The sequence below is a fragment of the Cavia porcellus genome, unplaced genomic scaffold (assembly GCF_034190915.1).
Source record: "Cavia porcellus strain 051 isolate PalLab524CR breed Dunkin Hartley unplaced genomic scaffold, mCavPor4.1 scaffold_17, whole genome shotgun sequence".
NCBI lineage: Eukaryota > Metazoa > Chordata > Mammalia > Rodentia > Caviidae > Cavia > Cavia porcellus.
In genome coordinates, this window is record NW_026947500.1 from 73707785 (window position 1) to 73728892 (window position 21108).

At 61.0% G+C, this 21108-nt stretch overlaps 1 protein-coding gene across 2 annotated transcripts in view; it reads left to right on the forward strand.

Annotated features, from left to right (window-relative positions):
- The window catches only part of Ap3d1 (adaptor related protein complex 3 subunit delta 1), a 33755-nt gene extending 13214 nt beyond the window's left edge, over positions 1-20541 (forward strand). The window contains exons 1-30 of one of the 2 annotated variants that reach the window (XM_063228939.1): positions 298-346; positions 824-904; positions 3233-3340; positions 3966-4095; positions 5695-5834; positions 5969-6042; positions 7274-7323; positions 8080-8129; positions 8666-8714; positions 9484-9629; positions 9814-9962; positions 10039-10269; positions 11531-11762; positions 13103-13248; positions 13633-13774; positions 13973-14044; positions 14398-14473; positions 14557-14774; positions 14970-15043; positions 15327-15507; positions 15853-15924; positions 16203-16310; positions 17245-17397; positions 17502-17549; positions 17760-17949; positions 18179-18267; positions 18344-18429; positions 18949-19070; positions 19155-19234; positions 19500-20541. In XM_063228939.1, coding sequence (XP_063085009.1) covers positions 878-904; positions 3233-3340; positions 3966-4095; positions 5695-5834; positions 5969-6042; positions 7274-7323; positions 8080-8129; positions 8666-8714; positions 9484-9629; positions 9814-9962; positions 10039-10269; positions 11531-11762; positions 13103-13248; positions 13633-13774; positions 13973-14044; positions 14398-14473; positions 14557-14774; positions 14970-15043; positions 15327-15507; positions 15853-15924; positions 16203-16310; positions 17245-17397; positions 17502-17549; positions 17760-17949; positions 18179-18267; positions 18344-18429; positions 18949-19070; positions 19155-19234; positions 19500-19595 — 3339 coding nt within the window. In that variant the 5' untranslated portion in view covers positions 298-346; positions 824-877 and the 3' untranslated portion in view covers positions 19596-20541. Of the gene's footprint in view, positions 1-297; positions 347-823; positions 905-3232; positions 3341-3965; positions 4096-5694; positions 5835-5968; positions 6043-7273; positions 7324-8079; positions 8130-8665; positions 8715-9483; positions 9630-9813; positions 9963-10038; positions 10270-11530; positions 11763-13102; positions 13249-13632; positions 13775-13972; positions 14045-14397; positions 14474-14556; positions 14775-14969; positions 15044-15326; positions 15508-15852; positions 15925-16202; positions 16311-17244; positions 17398-17501; positions 17550-17759; positions 17950-18178; positions 18268-18343; positions 18430-18948; positions 19071-19154; positions 19235-19499 lie in introns of those variants that run through there. The other variant, XM_063228938.1, reaches the window with a different exon arrangement.
- Positions 20542-21108: the final 567 nt, after the last annotated feature.

The window sequence follows — 21108 nt, forward strand, 5'->3', positions numbered from 1 at the left end:
CGCTCCATCCCTCGCACCTCAAAACAAAACAACAAACAGAAAAAACCAAACGCTAGTGGACCGGAAGCACAAACCTGCTCATGAGCTCACGCTGTCCCGGGCTGTCCCCCGCTGCGCAGCTCAGCGGGTCTTGCCCGCTTACTTATCATGGTAGTTATCACTGTAGTCATGCTACTGTCGGTACTGGGGACTGGACCCCGGGCGCTTGCACTCAGCCACATCCCAGTTGCCTTTTTTGTGGTTTTGTGATCTCAGTTTTCCATTTTGAGACAGGGTCTCCTTATGTTGCTGCTGCTAAGAGGTCCAAACTAGGGTGAGACTTGCCACCCTCCTGCTTCAGCCTCTGGTAGGTAGGCTCAGAGGTGCAGACCACCACCCTCGGCACTGATGACCTTGTACAGAGGTCCCCTTGTTTCCTGCCCCTTTACCCCCTGCACATTTCTGCCTCAGCCTCCCAGCATGCCAGGATCACAGGCTTGCCTTACCCTGCCTGGCTAGTGGTCTCTTGGAAAGGTTTTATTTCCCTTGGTACCAGGGATCAAACTCACCACCACACGCTTGCCAGGCAAGCCTTGCGCCACTGCACTGCGCTGTACCCCTGGCCCCCAGCGGGCTGGAAGGTTAAAAGCAGCCTGTGCATTTGGGGGTGCAGACCCAGGTGTCCCCTGCAGCCTGGCCTAGGGAGCCCACCCGACGGATGCAGTGCCTCCCGGGCCACGCGCGCCCAGCCTTGAGGGCTCGTCCCCCCAAGGGTTTCGGGGACTGGCGAGGCTGGTGGCCTCTGGGGTGTCCGCTCTGACCCCGTCTGCTGTCGGCTCCACAGCGCATCGGCTACCTCGCTGCCTCCCAGTGCTTCCACGAGGGCACCGACGTCATCATGCTGACCACCAATCAGATCCGCAAGGTAGGCCCCGCCCACAGGCCTGGGTGGCGCTGCAGCCCGCGGGTCCCACCTACCGCTGCAGCTGTTCCCACGTGGCCGTGGCCTTAGTCGTGGCCGTGGTTTCACCTCTGTCTCAGAGGGTGTGAGGCCGAGCGCCCCCTTCTCTTGTGCTCGGGTGGTCCCTCTGCTGTCGACCCCTCCTCGAGGAGCTGCACCTGCCCTGCTGGGTCCTGCACCCTTCCCTGCCCCGGCACCCTCTGTTGTTGGACCTTGGGGTAACATGACATATTTTTTGCGTGTATGTAGGTTTTCTTTAAACTTCATTTTTCGTTGTACTGGGGATTGAACCCAGGATCCTGGGTTTTCAAACAGAGCTATGTTGTCAGTATTTTTTATTTTACTTTATTTTATTTTGTCTTTTTGAGGCAGGGTCTCCCTATGCAGTTCAGGCTGGCCTCGAGCTCACTGTGTAGCCCAGGCTGATTGTGAGCTTGCAACGATCCTCTTGCCTCAGCTTCCCGAGTGCTGGGATGACAGGCATGCGCCACCACGCCCGGCTCTGATTTTTCATTTTGAGTTAGTCACTGATTCTGTCCAGGCTGGACTGAAATTTGTTGTTTTCCTGGTTGGACCCTGAGGGCACTGGGTTACAGATGTGCACAGCCCGACCAGCTCAGGTCTGTCTGCCTTTGAGGTGGCCTTTGAGGCCGTACAGAGGCCCCAGCCCCTCGAGCATCTTTCCTGTGATGGCGTTGTCCTCGGTGTTGGGGTGTTGGTGGTTACCCCTCAGTGGGTGGCTGGCCCTTCTCCAGCCCCAGATTGTGTGCCAGAGGCCCCAGCCCTGGGAGCGGTCACCACCCCTGCAGGTGACCATGGCACGTGGGGAGTGGTGCTCGGCTCAGGAGGCCTGAACCCTGTGTGGCTGCAGGGCGAGGCCCCTGGCTGGGGGGTGGCTTCCTGAGAAGGAGGGTGAGTGGCGGGAAGGGAGGTGGGCTGTGGCCGTGTCTGGCAGCACCTCACTGGGGACCGGACACAGGCCTGTCCCTCTGTCCGAGGTGTGCAGAGGCACAGGTTGGCCCAGGGGATGGGGTGCCTCCTGCCTTCCTTCCCAGTGGAGCACATGAGACCCCAGCCCGTCAGGCATGCTGGGGCTGTCAGTTTTGCAGGTGCCCCCTGGGCTGGGCCCAGACCCGTTGTGTGTGCAGCCCTAGCCTGGCTTCTGATAAACATTCTCTCTGTCGTGGGAGGCCACCACAGATGCACATTTGTGGTCCCTGTGCCTGTGTGTACGAGCCGGGACTCGGGAGACCCAGCTCCCGGGTATGGGGGGGAGGGAAGCCGAGGCAGGGGAAGGGCTGTCCTGGGCTCATGCAGCCTGGTTAGTCTCGAGTGTCCTTGGGCCTGCCCTTGTAGAATGCCACGTCAGAGGCTTCAGGCTGGCCTTGAACTTGTTGTATAGCCCAGGCTGGCCTCTAATTCACAGCAGTCTCCTGCCTCAGCCTCCTGAGTGCTGGGACTGCAGACCTACGCCACTGTGCCTGGCACTGTGCCAGGCTCCTGAGACCTTTCAGCCCTGGGCTGATGGCAGAGGGAGCCCCACCCATGTCTCTTACCACGGAAGTGGCCCTCCTTGGCGCTTAGCTGAGTCCTCAGCTTTTCTTGTCTTACTTGAAGTCAGCCCACGCTGAGTTGCTGACTACAGCTCCAGCTTGTGCCATTCCTGCCCCTGAGTGCTGGCCTGAGAAGTGTACCCACGGGGCCGGGTGGGACTGGCACGGGTGGTGCAGCCCCGTGGCTACGGTCTGCGACTGGAGGCCCCTCCCCTCTGGTCCCTGGAGCAAGCCCATGGGGCTGCACTGCACCAAGCCTAGGGTCGGGAGTGGCCTGTAGCACCTGTGTTCAGGAGCAGATGCCAAGGAGGCTTCTCCTGGGCTCGGGCCTCACTCTCCCCCGCCACCGCTGTGGGAGGGACACATACCTGCCAGGGTAGGTGCAAGGGTCCTGTTACATGGGCAGGGCTCCTGCCCTCCTGGGCTGCAGGGGTTCCTTGCTCTGGTCGCCTCGTGGGCTGCAGGGCAATGCTGGGGCCCAGTAATCCTTACCCAGGCCTTCCCATGACCGCCGAGCCCCTGTCCCCTGGAGCCCACAGAGCTGGTGCTCCAGCCCGAGCTTTGCACTGGTGGCCCCCGTCCTGGCTCCTCTCCTGGTGGCACCGTGGAAACAGCGCTGATTTTCTCCCTCTTACCAAGCCCCAGGCCAGGCCCTGCAGCAGGGGCAGGGGATGGGGCACATCTGTTGCGGTGGACACCTGACCTGGGGCTTCCTGTCACCCTGACCTCTTCCCCACAGGACCTGAGCAGCCCCAGCCAGTACGACACAGGAGTGGCACTGACTGGTCTGTCCTGTTTTGTCACCCCAGATCTTGCCAGAGACCTGGCAAATGACATCATGACACTGGTGAGTTTATGAGCGCCCTGGCCGCCCCCGAGTGGGTTCCAGGCACTGCCCTGAGGAAGCTCAGAAGAGCTGGGGCCCCCGGTACTCTGGGCAGCCTATGTCCCTGCGCTGCCGAGGTGGCCCTTAAAGGCCTTCTGCTGGCAGAGAGAGGGGCACGTCCTCAGCCCATCAGGCCAGCGGAGTGTGTGTTCTTCTTCTGAAGCCATCCTCAGTGCCTGCCGGTTTTGTGGTGGCCCTGTACCCCCTCCCCCCATCCCTCAGGCCCCTGGGCTTGCGCTGTCCGTGGTCTGGCTTCTCGTGGCCGCTCTTCTCCAGAGGGGCCCACTGGTGCTCCCAGGCCCTGGGGTGGGCTGGATACTGCTTAGCCCATGGTGGCAGTGTGGCCTTGTCACAGTGGTAGGGTGGAGGGCAGGCAGCTGTGGGGAGCCTGGTAGGGACGCTGGGTGTCCCACATGTCACTGGGTGAAAGCAGGGTCTGCCTCCTTCCTGTCCCTCTTGGCTACAGTGCTGTCCTAGGGGAAGGAGTGAGGGTCCAGCAAGTGGGGGAGGGACGGCTGGGGCTGGGGGGAGGAGGTGACTGGGGGAGGGGCGTGGAGCCCGCGCACACCCCACCACTGTCCCGCAGATGTCGCACACCAAGCCTTACATCAGGAAGAAGGCCGTGCTCATCATGTACAAGGTGTTCCTCAAGTACCCCGAGTCACTGCGCCCCGCCTTCCCCCGCCTGAAGGAGAAACTAGAGGACCCTGACCCTGGTCAGTGGGTTGCAGGATGCCCCACCCATGCCCTGGGCAGGTGGGAGGACTTGTGGGGAGTAGGGTACTGGGCACCCACTGGACGTCCCTTGTGGAGTGCACAGTGACCACTGGCTGTGGCCTCCCCCATCTGAGTGGCTTTGGGCTCCTCCCTAGCCTGGGTGAACCTGAGGTCCAGTGTTGCCAGCCTTGAGGGACTCTGGGGAGTTGGGATGAGACCCTGGTGCCCTCCCACAGCACAGAGGACATGCACACACAGTGTGAGGACAGAGGTGTAGCTGTGACGAGGAGATGAAAGGGACAGGGGTCCAGACACAGATTCTGGGATGCCCACCACCCAGCACTGCACCCCCAGGTCAGAGAGCCTGGGGCTGGGCCAGGGGTGAGGGATGTGCAGATCTGAGCCTTGTCTGGATAGGGTCTTCCAAGCACCAGTCTCTGGGCTCCAGGGCACGGGCTCAGCGGTCATCTGGCTAGATCATCTGGCCTCGAGTGCACTGTACAGCCCGGCTGGCTCCACCTCCCAGGTACTGGACCACGGGCTGTAGTGCGAGTGGCATGAATGCCCCAGGTCCCCTGAGACTAGAGGGCTCAGCCTGCAGGTCTGCACGGGGCAGGAGGCGGTGGGTGGTCAGTGTCCTACGGGGGGACCCCCAGGAGCAGCTGCAGCCCCGACTGGGCCATGGAGGAGCAGGGGAGTGTGAGCTGGAACCTGGCTGCGTGACTGGTCCCTGCTGCTGAGAAAGTGTCACTGTGTTCCCTGGGGCTGGCAACCCAGGACTAGAGGGCCAGGGCTGTCCTGAGCGTGCACTTGTACCACTGCCATCGCAGGGGGCTGGCCTGCAGTGGCCTGGCCGGCACCAGGCTCCGGGTCCCCTCCAGCATGGTGGAAGCAGGCAGCCTGGTCCCATCATCACGCACTAGCACCCCAGTGCTACCTGCGGTCATGTCATGGCTTTGTGTTCTCATTGGGGTGCCACGGGAGGTCGCTGTGTCCTTACCTTCTGCTGCTGGCACTAGCCGCGGTCACTGTTTCCGGTGGCCCCACCAGGATACTCAGTGTCCAGTTGCTCTTCTGGCCTTGAGCACAGGTGGCCCTCCCTGTTCGGTCCACCCTTGTGGATTCAGCCTTGTATCCGAAACACTTGGAGAAACTGCATTGCTGCTGGCCGTGTGCAGACTTTTGCTGGTCCCCTCCTCCCTCCCTTGTTGAGACAAGGACTTGCTATGGTGCCCAGGCTGGCCTTGAACTTCAGCAGGCCTGCCTCAGCGCCCAGGTGCTGGGATGACAGGCTTGTGCCACTACACCCGGGTTCTCGTCGCTTCTTTGAACACCCAGTGTAAATGTACATGGCACCTCCAGTGTGTTTGGTGTCACAGGTCACTCAGAAATCTGCAGGCTGTGGGGGACCCACATGCACGCTATAGCCTTAGCCAAGGATCTCGGGCAGCCTTCGGGCCTGGGGCCTGGGGCCTGCAGTCCTGGAAGCCACTCCTGTGGGTGCGCGAGCGCGTTCTCAGGCCTCCGGGGCTCGTCCTGTGCCCGGGGTGCTTACCCACCCAGATGGCCCTGCTGATGTTCCCATCCTTGGTCCTCAGGGGTCCAGTCGGCGGCCGTCAATGTCATCTGCGAGCTGGCCCGGCGCAACCCCAAGAACTACCTGTCCCTGGCCCCGCTGTTCTTCAAGCTCATGACGTCCTCTACGAACAACTGGGTCCTTATCAAGATCATCAAACTGGCAAGTGCCGCCCTGGGCCGGGGGCTGCGCTCTGGGCCTGTCTGGTGGGCACCACTGCCGCGGGGGAGAGGCGTGGTCTTGCCTACGTGGCTGCTCCTGTCACCCACCATGATCAAGATCCTCTGTCCCTGCAGTTTGGAGCCCTGACCCCACTGGAGCCCAGGCTGGGCAAGAAGCTGATTGAGCCCCTCACCAACCTCATCCATAGGTAGGGTCTCCTGGGCAGCACCCGGGCTCTCAGGGGGGCCCCACAGGGTTGCCAGCTGGGGTACACCCAACGAAGCAGTGTGGACCCCTTTGATTTTGCTGCAGGCACCAAGCAGCTCTTCTGTGCAGTCCTTACCCCTCCGCGGCCCAGCACAGGGCTTATTTATCCGTGGAAACCCACTTTGTTTTCCCCATACTGGAGGCTGAGCCCAGGGCTTTTGCTCTGAGCTGTGCCTTTTTTTCCGTGTGCGTGTGCATGTGTACGTGTCTGTGTATATGTATTTTTTGGTACTGGGGATCAAACTCATAAACTCACACTCACCATGCAGGCACTTGAGCCACAGAGCTAAATCCCTGGCCTTCCCTTTTATATTTTGAGACAGGCTCTCACTAAGTTCCCCAGGCTGGGCTCTGACTTCTGATCCCCCTTCCTGAGCTTCCCGGAGTGCTGGGATGAGGGTCCACTGCCACACCCCAGTCCCCGGAATTCGCTTTTAAGGCAGCAGCTGCAGAGCCGGGCACGCAGCTCAGTGGAGCAGCACCTGTCTGGCAAATGCAAGGTCTTGAATTCAATTCCTAGTGCCAAAAAGACCCCCAGCACCCACAGGCTGCAGACGGTGGGCGTCGGTGTAAAGGCATTGGCTGCTTAGAGAAGGGGCCTGACGCCTGGCCAGGCCCGGCCCTCGCGGGTTTCACCGTCACTGCTCCCCACGAGCGCTCTCTGTGTGCGGTGTCACGTAGCCCCAGGGCCTTGCTCCTCTCAGGGTTTGGTGTTGAGATGATGGAGGTGGAGCTGCCCCCTGCTGCCCTCTTCCCCTCCCCTGTGTCCAGGACCCGCACCCACTCCCTTTCGTGGCTGCGGGCCTAGCTGTGCCCACGGTCCCCTGGGCAGATACAGGCCTGGGCTCTCTCTGCCCTCTTGCAGAGGTGAAGGCTCACAGGGTCTGGAGTCCTCGGGCCCCGGGGCAGCTTTGCTCCCGGAAGGGGGTGCTCTGTGCACACAGAGACTGCATGGGCCCTAGGGATGGGAGAGGTCAGGTAGGGGACAAGTGACAGAGCAGGAGTGCAGAAGGCACAGCAGGTGACTCAGAGGCAGAACCTGGGCTGACCCAGGTAGGCCCTGTCACACTGCCTTCCCGAGAAGGTGAGAGACAGTGACTGTCCCCCGTAGCCGAGCTCCGGGGGCAGCCGTGTCACTGTCGCAGGGCCTCACACCGCTTCCCTCCCCACAGCACATCTGCCATGTCCCTGCTCTACGAGTGCGTGAACACTGTGATCGCAGGTGAGGCCTGACTGTGACCATGACCGCCTGGGCAGGGGCTGCGGGACTGGGGAGGGCGCCAGGCCCCGCCTGTGGGGAGCTCTGCACCTTGTTCCCACCACCCCTTGATGAGGGTGTCCCCAGGGCTGTCATGGAGCTCACGGCGCAGCCCTGTCCTGGGCCTTTTGCAAAGGTGAGGGTCGCAGCCCCTCTGGGAACCCAGCTGCTCAGTACCCACCTTCCCAGTGGTCACATGGGACCCAATGAGCTGTGGTGCCATGAACGTCACCCAGCAGCTCACAGAGAGCCGGCGTCTGGGCTGTTTCTTTACCCTTTGGCTTTTGTTTTCATGTGTTTTGGTTTTTTGAGACAGGGCCAGGCTACTCAAACTGACCTTCAATTTGCCATCTTCCTGCCTGGGTCTCCTGAGTATTGGGATCCGAGGCGAGCACCACTGTGCAGCTGGGGCCTGGGGCTTTTGTGAGGGATGCATGGCCCCACCGCCCAGTGTACGCCAACATCCTGGACCCTGGAGGCCAGCAGGGTCTGAACCTGTTGGCCTCATAGTTTAGGCCCAGAGCCCTCCTGTCAGGCCAAGGTGCCCGGATACTGCTGGGCAGCCACCTTCAGAATGCACAGCTGAGGCCTGGGGCGGCTGTGGACAGAACAGGTCAAGGGCGGAGGCCCTGCCTCCCAAGTCCCCTGCCTGGGCGGGAGTGCAGGATGGTGGGCTGCTGGCCGCCTGGCGCCGAGGCCTGACTGGACCCTCTGTTTCAGTGCTCATCTCCCTGTCCTCCGGGATGCCCAACCACAGTGCCAGCATCCAGGTGGGTCCCGGTCGGCCTCGGCCCTGCTGTGGGGTACACATGGGGCCACTGAGGGAGTGGGTGCCCTGTGCAGGCTGCGGCCCTGATGCTCCTCTGTGTCCGCTGCCCTGGAATCAGCTCAGCAGCTGAGGCCTGGGGACACCCCGGTCTCGTCATTGAGGACAGCTGTCCCGTGTCCCTGTGCCTCTGACTTCAGGCATAGCCTCATCCTCTGGGTCTCTTGGCTCCCTAGTGACCCAAGGACAATGGGGCAGTCAGCTCCAGGCTTGGTCTTGTCACACAACAAATGTGAGCCTGCATCCCAGGCCTGCCTGGAGCACCACACAGCCTGTCTACCACAGGTGTCCCTGTCACCGCAGCGTCACTAACTCATCCCTCCTGCACAGTTCTGCCAAGCAGATCCACAGGAGCAGGCCGAGGCCACCCCCACCCTTGCCTGCAGCTCCGAGACCCTGGGCCCTAGCCAGGCCCAGCAGCAGCGGAGGTCACACACTGGCTCCTGGGTGTTGTAACCCAGTGGGTTTTCTATTTTCCAGCTCTGCGTTCAGAAATTAAGGATACTGATAGAAGACTCAGATCAGAACCGTGAGTTGTCCTGGTGACCCGGAACCCCTCGCTTCGCGCCTTCCATAGCTGTGCAGTCAGGAGGATGGGAGGGGAGCAGTGGGGTCCTGGCCTGGGTTTTCTTCGGGGCTTTGAGGGCAGAGGCCGTGCATCCTCCTATCTGAGGACACAGGCTACGTGGAGCTTAGGAGGACACTGCGGAGATGGGCAGAGCCACCTGAGATCCCGTAGGTCTCTTGTCCCTGTCAGGCAGGACGAGTGCACGGGGCAGTCCTAGGCAGCCCTCAGGGGCTGCGTCTTCTCTGGGCTGAGCCTGTACAGCCACTTTGAGTCCCTTTTGTGCTAGAGATGAGGTCACAGACTTTTGTCTTGGGGGCCAGGAAGTACCTGTTCCCTGCCTCAGGGGCCCAACGTCTTTGTAACAACCACTGGCCTCCTTGTGGGGGCCCCACAGGTGGGTGCATTAGTCCCCAGTATGGGACCTCATCAGAGGAGCCCAGGCTGTGGCTTGAGGCTCCTGATCCCTGCAGGATGCCTCCTGGTCTGCTCGATGCCTCAGGCTTAGCCACGTTGTCCTGAAGGTACCAGCCGAGGGCAGCTCAGGGTGGACACCGAGATGGTACAGGGCCTGCAGCAAGCACTGGCCAGGGGACACCCCCAGCCGCACCATGCTTCTTGAGGCCAGGCAGCGGCCAGTCATGGCTCTGGAACCTCCTTTGTGGCCCACGCCACCTGTGGCACTGGCATCCCGCTGTGTCCCAAGGCCCACAGCCTCTCGGTCTCCCTGCAGTAAAGTACCTGGGGCTCCTGGCCATGTCAAAGATCCTGCGGACACACCCCAAGTCTGTGCAGTCTCACAAGGACCTCATCCTGCAATGCCTGGACGACAAGGATGAGTCCATCCGCCTGCGAGCCCTCGACCTGCTCTACGGGATGGTGCGCCTGGCCCCGCTCCTCTCTCCTTAGGTCTCGGTCTCCCGAGTCCCCACCTGGGTGGGTGGTCAGCAAGGGGTCACCTGCCCCAGGCCAGGCATGGCCCTCGGGGGCCAATCCCTTGTGGCTGAGTGGCTCATGCATCCTCAATCCCTCGGTGCCAGCCCCCACCCCACTGTGCCCCCAGGTGTCCAAGAAGAACCTGATGGAGATCGTCAAGAGGCTGATGACACACGTGGACAAGGCCGAGGGCACCACCTACCGTGATGAGCTGCTCACCAAGATCATCGACATCTGCAGCCAGTCCAACTACCAGCACATCACCAACTTCGAGTGGTCCGTGCCCACGCGCCGCGCTGCTCCCCGGGGCGGGCGGCGTCCCCGCGCCCCTCACAGGCCCCTCTGCTTGCAGGTACATCAGCATTCTGGTGGAGCTGACCAGGCTGGAGGGCACCCGCCACGGTCACCTCATTGCCGCACAGATGCTGGATGTGGCCATCCGCGTGAAGGCAATCCGCAAGTTCGCCGTGTCCCAGATGTCAGCGCTGCTTGACAGCGCCCACCTGGTGACCAGCAGCACCCAGCGCAACGGCATCTGCGAGGTGCTCTACGCCGCCGCCTGGATCTGTGGGGAGTTCTCAGAGTGAGTGGGCTCAGGGTCCCAGGAAGGGACGTGATGTCTGTCTGTCTGTCTTGTCTGTCTGTCTGCACCTTGCCCAGGGTTTGACCAAGCAGGCAGCACGGAGTCCCTGTCCCCTTCTGACCCTGCCACCTCTGGCCACTACCCGGCTGGTTCTCACTGCCGTGTCTGCCAGGACAGGACCTGGTAAATACAGAGTGGACGCTTCAGCTCTAGAGCCCGCAGGCGTGCTCCTGCCATTGCTTTTTTTTTTTTGGTCTTTTTCCTTTTTATCGGTACCGGGGATCAAACTCACAACTGCCTGCTTGCAAGGCAGGTGCTTATGCCGCTGAGCTAAATCCCCAGCCCCAGTCCTGCCATTTCCTAAGGGAAAGTTTAAAGAGAAACAGTTTCGCCAGGCGTGATAGCACAGGCCTGTAATTGAAGTTGGTGATGTGCTGGTAGTTGGACTGGCTGCAGATGTCGATGATCTTGGTGAGCAGCTCGTCACAGTAGGTGGTGCCCTCGGCCTTGTCCACGTGCGTCATCAGCCTCTTGACAATCTCCATCAGGGCACCCTGAGAGCCTGAGATAGGAAAGGGATTGCAAGTTCAAAATCGACCTGGGCTACACAGTGAACTCAAGGCCAGCCTGAGCTGCACAGCAAGACCCTGTCTCAAAAGAAAAAAGTAGGGGCTGGGGATTTTGCTCAGCGGCATAAGCACCTACCTTGCAAGCAGGTGTCAAGAGTTCGATCCCTGATACCAACAGAAAAAAAAAAAAAAAGAAAAAAGAGAAAAGTAAAGTTTGTGGTTACAAAGGAACAAAAACCAAAAGTCAGCAAGCTAGGCCACATAAAATTTGTTGCCTATAGTCAGTGGGCATTTCCTGTTGGCTTTTTGTTTTGTTTTTTTAAGACAGGGTCTTGCTGTATAGTTCAGGCTGGCCTTGAGCTCTGTGTAAGCTGACCTGGAACTTGCAGTGATCCCCCTGCCTCAGCCTCCCCAGTGCTGGGATGACAGGTGTGCGGCACCCCGTCTGGCCCCCGAGTCCGGTCCTCGGCTCCTGCCCTTGCCTACCCAGCAGGCTCAGCTCAGCATGCTTTGCCTGCTCCTCAGTCTTGTCTGCTCTGTAGGTCATTTGTTCTTCCCAGCTCTCCCAAGTGCTGTCCGGCCCCTGCATCTGCGCAGGGAACGGAACTTTCAGGGTGGCACTTCAGTGGGGACCCCAGATTCCTGTCCCAGCGCTCTACTGGGGAGGTCTCACTGTGGCCCCTGTCCTCCAGGCACCTGCAGGAGCCCCACCAGACCCTGGAGGCCATGCTTCGGCCCAAGGTGACCACGCTGCCTGGCCACATCCAGGCGGTGTATGTGCAGAACGTGGTGAAGCTGTACGCGTCCATCCTGCAGCGGCAGGAGCAGGCCGGGGAGGCCGAGGCAGCACAGGAGGTGACGCAGCTCCTGGTGGAGCGGCTGCCGCAGTTCGTGCAGAGCGCCGACCTGGAGGTGCAGGAGCGGGTGAGTGCTGTCCGCAGCTCTTGCTTGGCCCGTTGTCCTGCTGCGCACTGTGTCGTGGCTCTGCCCCTCTGGGCTGCAGGTGTCTTAGTGGGGTCTGGGGTGCATTGGCCTGGACGGCAGCCTCACTCCCCACCTGGGGCTTGTGGGGGTGGGACGGGCCCTGTTCCTTGTCCCGGGAGAGCTGGGCTATGAGACAGCAGGCAGGTGACAGCCTGTGAGGCAGGCTGCTGGCCCTGTCCTATCTGGGGAAGAGGGCAGATGTGGCACTTGCCTATGTGACAGCAAGGAGACCCAGCCCATCGTGCTCACCTGCAGCTTGTGGTCACTGCATTCTGAGGCCATGGCACGATCTAGCTGGGTCCTGTCCCATCCTGAGTGAGCCCTGCACAGTGGCTGAGTAGCCAGAGCCAGCAGGCGGCAGCATGGACACCATGGCTTGGTTGGGGTGTTTTCACCCGAGTGAGTGTTCTCGCCACAGCCCTTCTGTGTAAAGACAGCAGTCTGCGTCACGGTACACACCTGTCAGCCCAGCACTTTTTGGGAGGCTGAGGCAGGAGTTCAAGCTGAGCCAGGGCAACTTAGCAAGACCCAGTCTCAAAATAAGAGGTCAGGCTCTGTTCTGTTATGTCACACTTGGTTTTACTCTCTTCAAAAAAAAGTAGTAAGAACCGTGGGAGTAATAAAACCCAACATGTGTAATTGTCATTGTGCAAAAGAAAGGAAAAGAAAGTGCTCTAAAGAATATAACTGCATGTATATTTAAGTGTATAAGATAGATAACCATATTACTGAGGTTTGTTGGATCATTGAGCAAAACTTTTTCCAGTCTCACTGTTTTTTTTATTATACATTTTTTTTCACCTTTTTTTTTTTTTTTTTTTTTTTTGTCTTTTTTCCTTTTTATCGGTACCGGGGATCGAACTCATGACTGCCTGGTTACAAGGCAGACGCTAAGCCACTGAGCTAAATCCCCAGCCCCCCAGTCTCACTGTTTGAAATTCCACTTTATATGCTTTAATTTTGTAACTTGAACAACTTATTTCTAAGATAACAATATGTAATCTATTAACTAGTGATTTCTTACTGTTTATTTTTTCTGAAATTCTGTATAACTTGTACCCTTTTTCTGTTTTTTTTTTTTTCTCCTTAAATTAAAAAAAAAAAAATCTCCCCCCCAAAAAACAAGAGGTCAGGGTATAGCTCAGCAGAAAGGCCTTGGGGTCGACCCCCAGAACACAAAGGGAAGCAAAAGAAAAAGCGCGCCGGAGGTCGGCTGAGTCTCTGTGGGCCTCGCCGTCCCTGGGGCCCCGGCCAGCCCAGTGACCCCCATCTCCCCACAGGCGTCCTGCATCTTGCAGCTGGTCAAGCATGTGCAGAAGCTGCAGGCCAAGGGCGTGCCCGTGGCAGAGGAAGTGAGCGCTCTCTTTGCCGGGGAGCTGAACCCAGTGGCCCCCAAAGCCCAGAAGAAAGTCCCTGTCCCTGAAGGGTGAGGACCGAGTGAGCTAGAGCGGGGGCAGGCGGCTGCCGCTTGCCACACACACCCTTGTGCCGGGGGTGGCAGTGGGATGGAGGGACTGGCCGGGCCAGGGCTGCAGGGTGAGTGCCTGACCCCATGCTCGCTGGGCCCTGGGACTGGGCTCTCTGTGGCCCTCTTGTGACCTCACAGGCTACTAGCTCGGTCTGCTCTGAGAGGCAATAATGTCCCTGCCTTGCGTTGCCACATGGCTGGTGGATACTGGTGTCCAGGACGTCAGCCATCCAGGCACATGGTGGCCACCACTTAGGGCAGAAACTTCCAGAAACGCCTGTGCAGCAGTGCTCTGTTGCCAAGTGGCTCTGTGACTGCCCGTGACCTCCCTGTGTGGCACAGGCTAGACCTCGATGCATGGATCAATGAGCCGCCCTCGGATAGCGAGTCCGAGGATGAGAAGCCCAAGGCCATCTTCCACGATGAGGAGCAGCGACAGGCGCGGCACCGCCACCCTGAGGTGGACGAGGAGGAGCTGGCCCGGGTGAGTGGCTGCTGTAGCTTCGCCGCCTCCCAGGGCCCACACTGGGGCTGTGCTGTCGGGTTTGTGTCCTGCTGTCCTCCCAGGAGTCATTGCCACATGGGCAGCCTGGCACCCAGCCCCCTCCGTACCCTGCTGCTGTGGCCCCATGCCAACACATGCGGAGCTGTCACAGGTTCACGTGGTTCTTGTCCCCAACAGCGACGAGAGGCCCGGAAGCAGGAACAAGCCAACAACCCCTTCTACATCAAGAGCTCCCCGTCCCCGCAGAAGGTGAGCTGCCCCATGTGCTGGGGACAGTACCGCAAGCCACCCCAACCCGGGCCACCTGTCAGGTCTTGACAGTGCCCGCTGTCCTCAGGGGATGCTGCCTGGCCAGCCTGTGTCCCGGGTGGGCACTGCAGGCCATGCCAGGCCCTCCCTGCTCCGTCCCAGGTCAGGCCTGGGTCACCGCCCCACCTTAAAAAGCAGGGTTCAGGTGCTGAGGCTGGTGAGCGCTTTGCTCCTCGCTGCCACACCTGGCACTCCAGTATGTCACCCCAGCTCGAGGGTCCATGTCCTTGAGGAAGGGCACAGAGGAGGGTGAGCCGTGCCCACACCCCGGTGATGCCATGTTGCCCTCACAGCGGTACCAGGATGCGCCAGGCGTGGAGCATATCCCCGTGGTGCAGATCGACCTCTCCGTGCCCCTGAAGGTCCCAGGCAAGTGTCCCCTGGTTCCCAGTTCCTCCCGGGTCCTGGGAGCGTCCCCATCCCCAGGTGACCTGTAGCCCCTGCCCCCACAGGCATGCCCATGTCCGAGCAGTACGTGAAGCTGGAGGAGGAGCGCAGGCACCAGCAGCGGCTGGAGAAGGGCAGGAAGCAGCGCAGGAGGAAGGGGAAGGAGACCGAGAAGGAGAAGCGGGGCGGTAGGGCCCGGCGCCATGGCTCGCTGCCCACCGAGAGCGACGAGGACATTGCCCCTGCCCAGCAGGTGGACATCATCACCGAGGAGATGCCCGAGGTCAGTCCCGGCCAGATGTGGCCACGTCGCCCTCATGTCACATCTAGGGGGACCCGGGAGCTGTGTATTGCCCGCCCTTGGGGACACGGAGCTGACCACTCCAGGCAGCCATGCCTGGGACAGGAGATGGGAAGGGGACGCTGCCAGGACCCTCAGCACTGCTAACTGGATGCTGGTTTGTGCCTGTCCTCTCAGAATGCTCTTCCCAGTGATGAAGATGACAAAGACCCCAACGACCCATACAGGGCCCTGGACATCGACCTAGACAAGTACGCAAGGGCTGGGTGGTCCTGCTGTTGCCCGCAGTGGCCCCGACAGGCTGTGCTCTGGGCCAGGGGCTGAGCTCAGGGACACTGTGCAGGGTGGTGACCGTCCACGCTGGGATGCTGGCAAGGACTGAGGCCCCCATTCCCAGATCAGGAAAGTCCCCAGGCCTTGGGTGACAAAAGAGGGCAGAGGCCGAGGTCAGCTTGGCCAAGCGGGGGAACTTTGCCAGGGTCCTCCCGTGGCTGCTCATGTCCACCCAGTGACCCGGCCCTTTCCGGTCCCAAGGCCTCTGGCAGATAGCGAGAAGCTGCCCATCCAGAAACACAGAAACACCGAGACCTCCAAGTCCCCTGAAAAAGAAGACATCCCCGCCGTAGAAAAGAAGAGCAAGAAACCCAAGAAGAAAGAAAAAAAGCACAAAGAGAAAGAGAGAGAGAAAGAGAGGAAGAAGGAGAAGGAGAAGAAGGTACACGGGGCCGGGCTGGGCAGCCCGCAGGTCCCAGGCGTTCCCTAAGCGTCCCGGCTGCTTGTGTCTGCAGGCCCTGGGGTTTCAGGAGCCACAACGGGGCCACGTGTCTCCCCATGGTGCTGTCCGCACATTGGCGTCCCCAGTCAGTGACCCGTGTCCTCGGGGGCCCATGTGTAGGCTGTCACAGACATTCTGGCCTCCATGTGTAGGCTGTCACACATGCGGGGCAGAGCAGCCAGCCGGGGTCCAGGGCTAGCCAGGGACAAGCGGGGCAGCGCTGTGAGGCCAGAGCTCTACGGTGCCGCCCTTCCCTTCAGGGCTGTCCTCCTCCTGTGGTTTTAGGCCGAGGACCTGGATTTCTGGCTGTCTACCACCCCGCCGCTTGTCACTGCCCCTGCACCCGCCCCGTCCACGGTAAGAGCTGGTGGACATTTCAACTGGCTGCCGGGCGCAGGGCTGGACGCTGGGCGGGTGCTGCCTTGTGGGTCCCAGGTACAGGCCCAGAGGGCTCCCCCACTCCTGGCCTCCTGACACTGCGTGGGACCCAGAAGTCCCCCGAGGCCCAGCGAGGCAGGAGGGGCAGCCAGCCGGGCCACCGTGCCCAGCTAGCTCCTGTGGGCCTGCTGGGGTGGTGTTCAAGGCCCCCTTTCTTCCATCGAGCCGTGAGCCCCGACCCTCTCGGCTCCCCGCAGGAAGAGCTCGGTGTGAATGCAGCCGCCGCCCCTGAGGACACTTGCGAGGGACCAAAGGCAGAGGAGGCAGAGGACGGGGACACTGGCGCTGAGCCGGACCTGGGGAGGGTGAGGAGCCAGGCTGGGCAAGGGGCAGGGGGCGGGCAGGCCGGGCGTGTGGCAGTGACCCCAATGTCTACATCCTGGGGACCAGCAGCCACCATGCATCAGGCGCAGCCAGGGCTCTTCCCAGGGCTGTGTGCCACTGTTATTTGCATGTTTATTTTTTCAGTAACGGGTTTATATATTTACTGTTTTGGGAGGTTTGTTTGTTTTGTTTTTGGTGGCACCAGTGGTGAACTAGGCCTCTGCATGCTAGGCTCACGTGTGCTGTGTGTGGTGCAGGCTGGCCTTGAACTGACGCCTCAGACTCCCCATGCCGGGATCATAGGTGCACACCCCACACCCAGCAGACTCCAGTCTTTTAACACCTGTGGTTGGGTGGGCCAGGCGTGGTGATACACCTGGGACCCAGCACTTGGGAGGCTGAGGCAGGAGGGTCGGCCACGAGTTTGAGGCCAGGCTGGGCTCCATGGTGAGTTAAAGGGCAGCCTGGACGACATAGCAAGACCGTGTTTCAAAGCAAACAAAAAAAAAAAGTGTTCAGTTTGGTGAGGCAGGATAAACAAGTTTGCCTAGCGTGTCAAAAAAAAAAAAAAACGCCACCAGGAAACTTAGGGTTAGAGCTGTGGCTCCGAGGAATTTGGTATAGTGGCCGTACAGCAGCACTTACTGTGTCAGCAGCGTGGGAACCATCGTCTCCATCTCATCCTCATTCCAAAACACGCTGCTAACCCCAAAGGAAGCCCTGTGAAGCCCTGTCCGTACCCCTGAGCAGTCTCCCGTCCCCTCCCAGCCCTGGCACCTGAGTCCACTTTCTGTCCCTGGAGTCACTCATCCCTGCCGCAGCCCTATCCCATGACACGAGGGAGAGAGTGAACATGGGGTGCTGCTCCCCGAGGAGGAGTCTGGGGCTTGAGTGCACCCCTGTGTCCTGGTGCAGAAATCCTCCAGGCACAAGAAGAAGCACAAGAAGGAGAAGGAGGAGAGGACCAAAGACAAGAAGAGGGGCAGGAAGAAGCAGCCGGTGCCCGAGGAGGCCGTGGTGGGGCCGGTGGAGAACGGCGCGGAGGAGGAGGAGGAGGAGCCCGTCCCGGTGAGCGCCTGCCGGCCCAGCCTGCAGAGGCTGCCGCCTCAGCCCTGCGCTCCGCAGCGCTGGCAGGGCCTTGGCACCATGCTGACACCTTTCTCCCTCCACAGCCCATGTCCAGCTACTGCCTGCTCGCTGAGAATTCCTACATCAAAATGGTGAGTGACACCGCTCTGCAGCGGCCTCGAGGGACACAGCCACTGCACAGGTCCTGGTGTCCGTGATGGCAGTTCTGGGCGCTGTCACCCTGGCCCCACCCTGGGCTGCTCCCTCCTTCCTGCCGCCAGCACAGCAGGTCCCTGTTGCAGCCGGGTCCCTGGCAGTGAGTCTCCACCCCGCCCTGTTAACCCCACGCCTCGCACACACAGACGTACGACGTCCAAGCCAGCCTGCAGAAGGACAGCCAGGTCACCGTGTCCGTCATCCTGGAGAACCAGAGCAGCAGCTTCCTTAAGAACATGGAGCTCAATGTGCTGGACTCGCTCAACGCCAAGATGGCCCGGCCGGAGGGCTCCTCCGTGCACGACGGCGTCCCCGTGCCTTTCCAGCTGCCCCCCGGTGAGCTCCCTCATCCCTCTGTCCTGGGGCGACTAGGACATACACCTTGGGTCCCCTTGCTGCTCTCATGGAGGCGTGGCTTATCTGGAATAGCCTTACCCAGTGGACAGGGTCTGGACTAGGTCCAGGCCGACCTGGGGACACCAGGACCCCTGTGGCCCTGCCCAAGCCCCTGGCACCACCTGGGCCTGGCCCGCTGCGTCTCAGGCCGCCCCTTGCCCGCCCCCAGGCGTCTCCAACGAAGCGAAGTTTGTGTTCACCATCCAGAGCATCGTCATGGCCCAGAAGCTCAAGGGCACCCTGTCCTTCATCGCCAAGGTACCTGTCCTGTCACTCCCCGGGATGGGCGCCACGGCCCAGGGTCCGTGCACTCACCGCGAGCCTCTCCCCGCAGGACGCCGACGGGGCCACGCACGAGAAGCTGGACTTCCGGCTGCACTTCAGCTGCAGCTCCTACCTGGTCACCACGCCCTGCTACAGGTGCGGAGGGCATCGCAGCCAGCCGGCGCCCTCCCGGCCCAGCCCTGGAGGTGCAGTCCGGGACTCATGTCCAGGGGACCCCAGGCCTTTGGCTTGCGGGGGCTGGCTTCTTCCTGGGCCTCAGCGCCCCAGGTTTTTCTAGTACAAGGGAGTGGACCTGGGGCGCTGCCCAAGCTGCCTTCCAGCCCTTTTTATTTCGTTTGAAGCAGAGTCTCGCCAATCACTGTAGGTGCCCTTGCTGGGCTCAGCACTTTCAGTCCTCCTGCCTCACCCCCCCAATTGCTGGGATAGCGGGTGTGTGACAAGCGCCCGGCCCCTCGGTGACCTCAGCAGAGGCCCTGACCCCAAATGCAGTTCCGTTCCGAGGCCTGGGGTGGCGGCTTGGCGCAGGGATTTTCTCAAAGATGACAGTTTAGTCCCCACCTGTCAAGTCTCTCAGGCCCTCCGGGCCGCCGCCCCGCCCCGCCCCGCCCCGCCGGGTGCCCCGTCTCGCCCCTTCAGTCTCTGTCCTTCCCGCAGCGATGCCTTTGCCAAGCTGCTGGAGTCCGGAGACCTGAGCATGAGCTCCGTCAGAGTGGACGGGATCAGTATGTCCTTTCAGAACCTGCTGGCCAAGATCTCCTTCCACCACCACTTCTCCGGTAAGCACAGTGGTGCAGTGCCGCCCTGGGCACCTCGGCGGCCTGCCCCCGGGCCCTGCCTGGCTCAGTGTTGGTCCCTTGCAGTGGTGGAGCGAGTGGACTCCTGCGCCTCCATGTATAGCCGCTCGGTCCAGGGCCACCACGTCTGCCTGCTGGTGAAGAAGGTGAGGCCCCGTGTCCGCGCCGAGGGAGAGCGCGCGGTGCCCCGCTCCGCTCACTGTCGCCTCTCAGGTCACTCGGGTCACCTCTCGGGTCACCAGGCGGTAGTGCCCCGAACGTGTCTCAAAATGGCCCCAGAGCGGGCTGGGACCGGCTCAGCCTCCCCTCCCAGGGCAGCAGCAAGGGCTGAGCGCGCAGGTGGGTGGGGCTGGGGACGCAGGGACCTCGCGTGGCGGGAGGCAGGGCGGCCATGTCCCGCTTCCCCACCAGGGCGAGCGCTCGGTGTCCGTGGATGGGAAGTGCAGCGATGCAACGCTGCTGGGCAACCTGCTGGAGGAGATGAAGGCAACACTGGCCCAGTGCTGAGGCCCCGAGCCCTCAGAGGACGCCCGGGATGGATGTGGACGCGCGGGTGGACACTGCGGCCTCTCCTCCTGTCGTGTGTACTGTCCCACGCCACAGCATTAATCCAGCTCCACCGTCCTGTGCAGACACCCGAGGTCCGTGTTGCTCCGACGTAGGTTGGTTGTCCGGCATCTTCCGGAGGCCCCAGCTGGCATGCAGCAGGGGACCCCCAGGGAGCAGTGGAACCCCGGGCCGGGACCTGGTGGGCGCCAGGGTGCTCGGCAGACAGGGCAGGGCTCGTGGAGCCCCTGCCGGCTGCTTTCGCCCCAGCTGTCCTGACCGGTGGCATCTGCGGGAAGGTGACTGAGCTGCTGTCCCCAGGCTTGTGATGGCATTACCCTACACACCTAGAGGCTGGGGGCCAAGACCAGGGCCCCAGCCACAGGCGTAGCCACGCACAGGGTCGCTGATGAGGGTGCAGGAACTGTGGTTCACCCTCCCGCTGGGCAGCGGTCAGCTGGCGTGGGCTGGCAGGGTGTGACGGCCACACTGTACGGCTCCTACCCCTGGCTCATCCCCAGTACACCCAGCCTTGTCCCTGTGGCGTCCCTGTGGGGCTGGGCATGCCACAGAGGGGACACAGCCACCTGTGTCCCCAGCAGACCCCAAAATACCGTCTCCAGCACAGCAGCTGCTGACGGGGTGATGCCCTCTCCAGTCACTCCAGCCCTCCCTCAGAGATGATGCTGTCCACAGCGTCCTCCCTGTTCCTTTGGATGACAGTTGTCACTTTAGCATGTAGAGTAATCTATGCAGAATCCCGTGCCGTGATTCTAGAACTCGGAGAGTGTACAATGTGCTCCCCAACGATGATTTGCTCTCGACATCCCCATATACAGGAGAGAGACGCATCACGCTGCTGTAATGATTTTTGTGTCAAGATGATCCAATAAAGTTGCAAAACACACGTTTCGAGTGTCGTGCCCCTGCCTGTCCCTGTCTCTGTGCGTGCCCTCAGCCAGGGTCAGCACCCAGTGTCCCAAGGTGCTGAGACACTGTGGCTCATGGTTCCTTGGGAGGTGACTGAGGTCCTCACACCGTCCAGCTCCTGCCCCACCCTGGGGGCGCTGTCTCCTGCACTGCCTCTCCCGGAGAGCCCTTGGCTCCGCCTGTGAGGGGGCGGGGTGCAAAGGGCCATGGGAGAGCAACTGACCAGGACGGTTGAACCAAGTCTGCTTGGTTACCCCAAGACAGGCCCACAAGCTGGGCATAATGATCCATGTACTCAGGACGCCAAGACTGGAGGGTCAGAGTTCAAGGCCAGTCTGGACCATGTAGTGACATTTTGTCTCAAAAGAAACAAAATAGGGTGGGGAATTTAGCTAAGCAGTGTAAGAGCCTGCCTTGCAAGCATGAGGTCGTGAGTTCAATCCCTGGTACCAAAAAAACACCCAGAAGACAGGCCCAGGAACCAGGAGCCAGCCAGACTCAGGTGGCCCACCACATGCCACCACCCCTTCTGGAAAAACGACAT